The 10,373-nt window shown below is 41.8% G+C and overlaps 1 protein-coding gene across 2 annotated transcripts in view; it reads right to left on the reverse strand.

The window, feature by feature from the left end:
* stim2b (stromal interaction molecule 2b) overlaps positions 1-8,269 on the reverse strand; it is a 56,955-nt gene extending 48,686 nt beyond the window's left edge. The window contains exon 1 of one of the 2 annotated variants that reach the window (XM_031749384.2): positions 6,712-8,269. In XM_031749384.2, coding sequence (XP_031605244.1) covers positions 6,712-6,844 — 133 coding nt within the window. In that variant the 5' untranslated portion in view covers positions 6,845-8,269. The remainder of the gene's footprint in view (positions 1-6,711) is intronic. The other variant, XM_039609661.1, reaches the window with a different exon arrangement.
* Between the last annotated feature and the right edge of the window lie 2,104 nt (positions 8,270-10,373).

Here is a 10,373-nt window from a genome sequence, read left to right on the forward strand (position 1 = left end):
TGCTGATTTTAATTTTTGTTTTTATTTCAAAGATTTAAGTGATCTCACGATCAGCCACATTTCTTCTTCAAAGATGGTTCAAAACTATCCTTCCAGGTTTTAATCATGTGTTTCAGAGTTAACCCAGTTTTATTAGCCTGATGAGTCTCGTTAGGTGTTTTCATTTGCTTGATGCCGGCCAATAAATTGACCCTTCTGAAATGGAGGAACCCATTTTACACAACCGTGTATCTTCCGATGCAGTTGTTTAAGACATGAGAAGTTACTCACTGTATCAGTTAGGCTTAAATAACCTGATGCTGGCTGAAACCAACTGACTGAAGTAAATATATAATGTAAGGGTCTTAATTAGCCTAGTTAAATCCAGCTGGTGACTTGTAGGAACTTTAGAGTAAGCAACTTTTACATTACTCACAGTCATTTGATCCATTTCCATCATACAAGTTTTGACTAGTGCAGTATGGAAATGTGAAGTGTTCAAAGGATCATTTTGGTGGAAATCAGTGCACTATGTGGGCTGGTAACAGTCCTGCCCAGAGAAACCCTCCAGAACAGTCTGTTCTTGTCAAAAAATGGAAATGGCTTTGCGTGTTGAGCTGTACTCCACAGAAGAACATCGTGACTTATTTCACATTCACGCTGATATTTTGTCATCAGCCCCCTGAACAACCCCCAAATTCGACCGTCTTTCCTCGAGTGTGCGTGTGTGTTAGTCTGATAGAGCAGGGGCCAGCCGGCAGTGGTGGAAGCAGTATAAAATGCAAACTGTCATGCTTGCCGCAGCACTTGAGCCAGCACTGGCAAGATAGGCAAATGCCGAACCTCCTTTCCAAACAAATCTCTTTAACAATGCAGCCACTGAGCTCTGAGATAACCAATGTCACCTCTGATTTAGCCATATAAGCAAAGCGATACGGAGCAAACTTTCTCCAAACTTGGCCAAGCTTTGGGCGCGAGAGAGATCTAATCACGATTGCTTCAATACATCGAGTCAGTAATTAACCTCAATCTGTAGGTTGGAAAAAAGTCTACACTAAATGGGATTCCTGTATCAGATTCAGCTATCAGTGAGCGGGCACATTATTTCAACACTGGATGTTCCTTGCAGGCACAAGGAAGGGCTTTGTTTGTTGAAACGCCAACACGCTAAATACACAAAACTATTAAAACAAGGGTAGACCACGTTCACTGTAGCGCTCTACAGAGCGTGCTCGCAAACACCTCTTCCATTTTTACTGCATCTTCTGCTGACTTTCCAAAAATCTATACCCAGTTTGCTTCCAGTGATGATTTATGACTCCTATTGTTTAGACCTGGTGTGGATTTGGCCTGTGTTAGAAAAACATGCTGATTTTGGATAGATTTATAACACACCAGATTCTCCTCATAGCTGAAAAGGCCAACAATGAGGAAAAAGGTGTTGTTTTACAAACAAAGCACTGCAGGACATTGTACTACTTTAACTCATTTTAAAGACAAATGCGTCACAAAAACCATTGTTCACTATGACCTTCAACTCAATTTGTGTGTCCCTGGTTATCTGCAACACCACTGTTAGTGATTACTAGTTCATGCCCAGTTTCATCTCCTCTTTTTGTCTTTTGATACAAGTTCATTAGTAACTTTAAAATCACATAATTGTAAACTTCAACAAAGATGCTGGCGCTCAATATGAAAACACCTGGTTACTGGTACACAAATATGCTCACGAGCTATTAAATAGTTCAGTTATGTGGGCAGTTGGTCCTATATGCTCATGGCTTTATATGTGCCTCAACAAATATAAGTAGTAAAAAGCTTTTTATGTAATAACATGCTAGGGCAATATGTACACTGTAAGTGGTTATATATTTAATGAGTCACTTCCCTAAACAAACTTTTGGAGTGCGTTAATGCTAAACTGCAATTTTTCCATTTTGCATTTGTAACGATCATGGTGACAACGGGTCAAGTGAATAAGGCCCCAGTCTCACGAGACTGCGTCGCTCGAGCGACTAGATGGCAAACAGCCGTCATAAGGGAAAACGAGTATTCCCCAAACAACCAGATTACTGCGGTCACTCACGTCTCCTTCTGGGCTCGAAATGGGAATCTGGCCACAGTCACACAGGCCTAGAGAGCGGACGTTGACCATCTGACAAACATCACTAGGAGGAAAAAGTTTATTTCCCAACTGGCTTGTGAGTGGTTGCTGGCTGCAAACAGACTGCTGCAGTAGATCGCGTGGAAGATGCGCTTTTTAGTTTTACGACCGCTCAGTTAATAGTTAGTGTTTTCAGACAACTAGGCACCTTCCATGGAAACTACAAATGTTACAGTTTCCATGTAACATTTGTAGTTTGCTAGCTTTAGCAAGCAAAGCTATCATAAGAATAAAATGTGATGCAACTTTGTTTTGCATCTAAGCATTTTAAAGATTCATTAAAAATACATTAAAAACAAGGACATTTGAGGGACTTGTTAAACATACAAATAGAAACTGAGATAGGTCATGCCTCAGGGAAAACAGCAGGTTGTCTACCAATTGTCAGCCTAGCAGTTTAATCCCAAGCCTCTCCACATCCTAAGGTATTCTTGGGAAAGAGGCTGAAGCTAAAGTTATTTCCAGTGGCAGGCAAGTAGTTTGCATAGTAGCATTGCCACCGTTAGTGTGTGTAAATGGTTGAATGACAAATGCATTATTAATGGTTTTGAAGAACCAGTAAGGTGAAAAGGTGCAATAGCATATAGCATGTGCTTTCCCTCAGCTTAGACTATCGAAAGGCCACCTTCATGGAAAGCTGACCTTTTAATGAAAAGCTGACCTTTCCACAGTACTGAGTGGGAAATGGTGTGGTTTTGTTTCCTGTCACCACCGTCTCTACATTCATTAGTTTTCTTGTTCATGAGAAGAGAGAGCTGATATCATCCCTTGGTTCGTATTTACACTGTCATGCTGTTGTGGAACAGGACCTCTGTGCTTTTGCCTTATTAATCAATATACTGTAAAACTCCGGGTTGATTTTTCAGGAGCAGCTTGACACTTGTAAACAGTTGCAAATGCTTAACAGCTGTCTGGGGCAAGGTTTATTACCTTCAGCAGGTTTTACAGACATGCACGGATGCACCAAAGATATAAATTAGTCTATTGGCCTTTATTCATGAGGCTTTTTGTGTGTTTTCAATTGGATTGCCTACCAGTGTTTTGTTAACATAGCACAGAGCTCATTTTGAGTTTGTGCAAACACCCCTAAGTGCAAAAAGTCAAAGACTAACCCAAAAACTAACATTTGAAATTAACCTTCATGCGATTAAAGAATTGTAATAACAATTAATGCTAATATTTGTCTCAGTGACAACTTTCCACTTTAAAATCCACCTGTGAGGGTATGTCAGAAGATGCAAGTGAGGAATAGAACTAAACTAGGGTGGAGTTTAAGGCTACAAAGCGTAACAAAACATCAAATATTAGCTGTCAAATGATATGCTTAAGTTTTGGTATTTGGTAAAGGATTATCAGATACGTAGGGCAGGAATCCTAACCCCCATCTCTGAAATAGTACAATCCCGTACTTTCCCTGTAAATAGACCTTGTTTGGATTCTTTGTATTAAGGTTTCTCATGGGCCGTCACACATGGATAATGGTTGTTGAGTGGTTCCTGGGGGTTGCTACCTGTTGCTGGATGACATCAACAAAGAGGGTGTTGCATCAAAAAGCTCCTTGTGATTGTTTTGGCTGCTAGCAGACTTTTGCAGTCACCCCCTTAGTTAACATGGAAGACTCCAGCTTGCCTGCAATACTTGCTAACTTCTAATCAAGCGGTAGAAAAACTTGAAAATGAATATAAGTTGTGCCCCAGCGCTGCAGTCAACCTATTTCAAAAAGGTGCAACTTTTACTTTGAAGGCAACCAGTCCATTTCCAACTTGTCACATAGTTTCACTATCGCTCAAATAATAGCTAGCAAGTGTTTGCAGAGATGTCACCATTACAACAATCTGCTAATGACTGAAGCAATCCCAAAGAGGTTTTCTCCAACCAGTCGAGAAATATATATTTTTCCTAGCAACCCATGGTTGCCAGGGGTCATTAAATAGTTTCCAGGGCTGCACCACTAAGGCTTTAAAAGTCAGTTTAACAATGACTGTAACCAACCATGTGCCAACTGGTTGGGAAATACCCATTTTCATTTTAGAAGGTTTTACCTGTATGACCGGGGCCTTGTTCCCTTAACAATACATTGTCATCATGATTGCCACACTTTCAAAATTGCGGATAAGATAGCATCTCATGGTTAATGGTCACATATCTGCAAAACCTCAGTAGCCTTAGCTTCTCTGATCTGATTATTAGTTCATGGCTTTTAGCTAACTTTAAGAAAATTTTACTGCTGGGTTAGTTAGCCAGTTTATGCCTTTTTATACTATTGTTAGTATAAGCAGTTAAACAAACTGCTGAACAGTAGCATAGCAAAATTATAGTTTAGCATGTAGAATTAATGTGGTGGACAAGTTAATGCCATGTAGTTAGCAGCAACAGGACTGCAAAACTTCAGAGATATGACTGAGTTTATTTTTTAGTCAAATCTGTTGTTCATGGCTTTGGACACTCATGTTAACAGACTAAGTTTAAGGAATAGTTGGACATTTGTTCAAATGCCTGTATATTTTTTTTACCAAGAGTTAGGATGAAGGTTGATTCCTGTTTGTCAGCCCATTGACTGTCAACTCATAGCTTAGGAAAAATGCTGGAAATGGGAATAAACAGTCTTTTTAAAGCTAATTCCCGTAAAGAGCATTTGATTTGAACTGTTTTGTGTTACCGGTAGGGTGCATAACTTGTTTGAATGTAGCTTGCCATCACCAGTGTGTGAATGTGTGTGTGAATGGGTGGATGACTGGTTATGTAAAGCGCTTTGGGGTCCTTAGGGACTAGTAAAAGCGTTATACAAATACAGGCCATTTACCATTTACCATTTCTGATGACAAAGCTCATTTGAGCAGGCTTGAGATGTCTGCAGATAGTCCAGGTGACAAAAAAATCAACTAAGTACGATTGCCCTGACCATCTACATGCTCCAGAGGTTTCCCAACAAATATAGTTTATTCATATATATTGTTTTTTTGGTCTAGAATGACTTGGTTGATTGTTAGTCAAACCATTAATACATGCATGAGCTTGTTCACTTAACAGGATTAAGAAATAGCTGTTTAAATTTGTCCTTTATCTGAATGCATGTGTGTTTTTTCTGCAGAAAATTAGGAGGAAACAGTTATCCCACTCTCATCTGTCAGCCGGCAGCCTGTTAGCTCATAGCTTCACATGAAGCCTGCATAATGGAAACAAACAAACTGAGTCAGTCCAACGGTGACATAATCCATCCACCAGCACCTCTAAAGCCCAATTAACACATTATATCTTCCTTGATTAAACGTGTACAAAAGTGCACTGTAAAAGCACCCAACTATTTCTTGGCCGTGGACTGCAACTTCCTGGACTTTCCACCGATTGCCTGGCAACAGGTCCCACTCAAGAGAGTGAAAAAGGATGCTTCTGAAAATGTTGAAATACTCCTTTAAATGCTCAGTTCAGTCACCAGAGACTTACCACAAACTATCAAGGCTCAGCACACAGTCATAAACAAGGGATGCAGGGATGTCCCGATACATTAGCAAGGACACCACAATTAAAGTATCTATATGAACATATCCAGGTATAATGCCTTCAGTATAACACTGTACTCAGATCATTGTCACTTACATAATTATTAGGTTCCAAGGGGTTCCCCAGTGAAAGCACTACACAAAGAACAACAAAAGAAGCGATCCACCCCCTTAGTAATCCAACACTAACCATCACTAAATATCTTATACTGTAGCTTACTAATTTGCTCTCCAACATGAGGCTTCAGATTCAGTGAGGTCGGTTACATAACACTGAAATGTATATTTGCTCAATCATAACCATATGATTACTTAGCAAACACCTATATACATATATATTTACCTGTATGTCAAGTGCCTCTAGACACAAAGAGTTATGTCATTACACAGGTATGCAGTCAAACCAACCGGTGTATCGTTTTAAACTCGACAATAAAGGCCCAAAAAAACAGGGCCAGGTGCTGTTTATTAGCTTCAGCATCCCTTTCAGTCCTTGTGTCAAGTTAACTCTAAAAAACAGAGGAGGAAAAAGTACAAGGCTTTTTTATAATGCTCTCAGTTCAGGACAGTGTGGTGTATAAAAAAGGGCCTGGTTCAAAATATTGCCTGGATGCAAATAGATGGAAATCCTACTCTAATAAGGTTATGTCAACAGTACAGTTTAGCTGGGGAGGGTTTAGTCACCTGTGGCCTTCTGGAAATGATCAACCTGGCTCAAAACACACAGCATTATAGAGGTATGCTGTGGATTATAACACCATAAGGGCACCTGTCATGTCATCACAGCAGCCTTGATGGCACGGATGTGAGGGCAGCCTGCATTGCTGTCATGTCACGCATTCCTCAGCAATGAACAAAAAGGAGAGGAATCCAAAAAAGAGAAACAGAAAAAGAGACAGAGAGGTGACAGTCGACATAAGATGCATCACTTCCATTAGGCTGCTGCGCAGGGCATTCCTCGGCTTTCCCAAAGGGAGACAGAGGGAGGGGAGGGGTGAGTGTGGGGGCTAACGCTGTACATGCGTAAATAAATTAGAGACACTTGTGTCCGACATGGACTGCGCTTACCTGTGGTGGCTACGTTTTGAGCATCAGACGAGCGGCTGGGTAGATCATTCGAGTAAGAGCACTCCAAGCCGAGTACCGCATAGATGACGAGTCCACGTAGCAATACATTCACTACCCTGTGGATGTAACTCATTGTGGAAATGAGGTGAAAATCTAGTAATCCGTGGGACTGACAGTGTAGATGGAGATTTAAATCACAGGTGGTGGTGGGGGGAATACCCCAGAAAAAAAAAAAAGACAGACTGGTGAACACAGCCAACGATTTAAAAAAAAAAACCCAAAACAGTAAAAATAAAAAATCTAGTCTTTTTTAAAGCGGAAAATATGTGGTGTCACGACAAAAAGAGGCACCTTAACTTCAAAAGATAACAATAATTATAATAATCCTGCAGTGGACTACAGGCTAACAGCTAAAAACAGGAGCCAGTCACTGACTGCCGGCACAAAACCTCACAGGAGCGTGGAAAAAGCCCACGAAATAATAGTTCATTGTTCGCCAAACTACCCTGAAAGAAGCCCTTCTTTTAAAAAAGAAAAAAAAAGAAATCACTTTAATAGCCTCTAATGGCTTTACTGGCTGTTTCAGAGGGGTGTCTGCTGGGAGGCAGGACAAACGAGAACCCCATATCCAAATCTATGGATTCAAAAATATATATTTATGTATGTATATGTGTTAGCTACCAAACACGACCAGGTTGTGTATTAGAGGGAAGCACATGCAGCCTATGTGTAGGAATTCCCTATCCAAAACAAAACCAGACTCAAAAAATGGTAGCAGCCGAGGATATCCGGGAGCTACAGTTAATACCAAGTGCTCTGTTAAATCCTTACGTGGAGCAGTGAGTTGGAAGAAAATAGTCTATGTACTTCCACGTATAGTATACAAACACCGGGGACAGCCTCAGCATATTGAACTCGCAGTGTCTCGTAGGTCCGCCTCTTCACACGAAAGCAGCAAATCCCACTGCATCAAGTAAAAATATTAGATGTAAATATAAATATATATGCGCTTCTTCTTGCTCCGTTTCCTGTCCCTTAGTCCTTCTCCGACCGGTATCTGTCGCACACGACATCCGCCTACTTTCCAAATGAAGTTTTTAAGTCAGCTTCTCATGGCTCGGCGTGATCAGTATCCCCCTCCTGTCATATCAGCTGCTCACCGGCTGATGCAGACCAGTAGGAAGGGAAGCCGAGCGGGGCGGAAGTTGGTATGCAAAATGGTTTGACATCAGGAGCCGGAGGAGGAGGGGGGAGAGAGGAGGAGTGCCGGGAGACGAAGCAACGGAGGGGGGGTGAGGGGGTTTTAATTTGCCCGAACTACTGCCGCGTGCAGGTCAATTTGTTTTTGTTTTTAGGGAAATTCAGCGAAGCTTGTCGAGCCAAGGCGAGCACCGCCACCCGGTCGCACCACCCCGGTGTTACACGCAGAGGTACCCGCTCGTTACACTCACTCCCTCGGGCAGTTTAAGGGTGGCCACGGAGGAGCCCTCCAAAGAAACTTCGGGGTTTTTCTCGTCGCGGTGATGCCCGCCTCATTGTTCTCCAGGCACAGCCAAGTTTTCCTCCGTGCTGAGCGCTCTCATTGGTTGCGCTCTCCCAACATGGCAGATTCTGATTGGATGCCTCCCACGGCATCTTTTTTTTTTGTCTCTTTTGAGGATGTTTAGCGCGGGAAACAAAGCGACGTTAAGGGGTTATACTGGGTTTATTATGAGTAAACTCGGTGCTTCACTGAGAGGAAAGTGGCTGCTACTTCTGTTTCGGGCATTTTATTATCGATTATCTACATTCATATCCACAACAAATGTACTCCAAAACTAAATAGTGTAACAGAAGCATTTAATTTATTCATCTTTATTGACTGGAGACACTCCACTGACCAACGTGAACCAACCAAAAGTTGATTTAAGTCGAGTTTGTATTTGCTTTTTAATGTACTTTTCCCACAGAGAGTATATGAAAGCATCCTGATAATCCCATGCAAGAGTTTAAGATGAACAAGTAAAGGTTCAATTTTAGAAAATGCACTGGCATAAAGTATTTGTTTTTTCCTCATATTTGTCACATTTATATGATTCAGATCATCAAACATATTTTAATATCAGACAAAGATAACCCGATTAAACACAAAATGCAGTTTAAATGATGATCTTGTTTTTTAAAGGAAAATGATCCAAACCTACACAGCTTTGTGTGAAAAGGTAATCACCCTTAAACTTGGAATTAAGAACTACAAGCTGACATGAAGCAACAAAGCAGGTCTAGACCATCACACTACCACCATGTTTAACTTTTAGGGTGTTATGTTCTTTTAATGAAATGCTGCGCTAGTTCTATGCCAGATGTAACGGTACCCAGACTTTCCAAAAGTTTAACTTTTGTCTCGTCAGTCCAGAGAATATTTCCCCAAAAGTCTCTGAGATCATCAAGATGTTTTTTGGTAAATGTGAGATGAGCCTTTGTGGTCAGCAGTCGTTTCCCCTTTGATTCTCTCCCATGGATGCCATTTTTGCCCAGTCTCTTTCTTATTGATGAATCATGAACTCTGAACTTAACTGAGGCAAGCGAGGCCTGCAGCTCTTTAGATGCCATTCTGGATTCTGGCTGGCCGGCCACTCCTGGGGAGCTTCATTCGTCTTTGGAGATGTATGGGTATAGATATGCTGAGAACAAAACCCCGTCTTATTCACGAGTATTTTCACCCAAAAACCTGCCTGGTAAAACTGAACTCAACAAAAGCACTCGTAAAAAACTTTATCTGTTGCAAAAGATGGATTGTAACAAAAGATTAGACCTTTTTTATTCCATGTTATTTTTCCCAGTATACTATTTCCACATTTACTCAGAATGACATGCTTCTGCATATCGTACTCTTTCATTGCTGGTTGATTTTACGCTCTTTCCTCTTTTTGTTGTCAGAAAACTGTGACATACATTTTACGTTCCTTCAGGATTATAAATAAGCTTTTTATTGTATGGAATTGTAATCCAACCAGTCTACCACAGTAAGGCAGGCTGTTTTAGTGGCCATGGTCTAACACTCTAACCCCATAAATGTTGAGTCATTACATATCAGCAGTAACAAGAGCACAGAGCCAATTCATGCTGCTGTCCAAACACTTATTAAGCCCACTGTACTTGATACGCCTCTCAACAAGAAATCTTTCAGCGGCGGCCAGCCTCGGTGTTGACGGACACAAGGCACGCCGCCCTGCAATGAAACACTTCAGCCACCAGGAGGAACTGCTGCGTGAGCGAGCTACAGCAGCAGGTGATGCTCGTCAAGAGTAACAGACTTGCGGGAGGCCAAAGGAGGTGTAACGGCTGATAAAAGAGTGAGCCGTGGGAGTCCTAGTAAACAGGTGGCAGATGCAGCGGAGGCCAGGAGAGCAGGAGACGAAAGAGAAGAACAGCATAATTCGATATGAGCCCGTGGCGGGAGGGAGAGGGGAGGAGAGCAGGCAGTGACCAAGGCGAAATGGAGCAGATGCCGCATGTAGGAGGAGGGAGAGCAACCGGGTCCCTCGGTGCTGCTTCCTGGTCACTTTCCCATTCTGCCCTCTCTGCAAATGACTTATGGTGAGAGTCCAGATTACAGTACGGCATGTCCAAATACCTGGTCCCAAAGAAGCAGGAACCCCACAGAGGTCGACGTATTTCAC

The sequence above is a fragment of the Oreochromis aureus genome, linkage group 3 (genome assembly GCF_013358895.1).
Source record: "Oreochromis aureus strain Israel breed Guangdong linkage group 3, ZZ_aureus, whole genome shotgun sequence".
Lineage (NCBI taxonomy): Eukaryota > Metazoa > Chordata > Actinopteri > Cichliformes > Cichlidae > Oreochromis > Oreochromis aureus.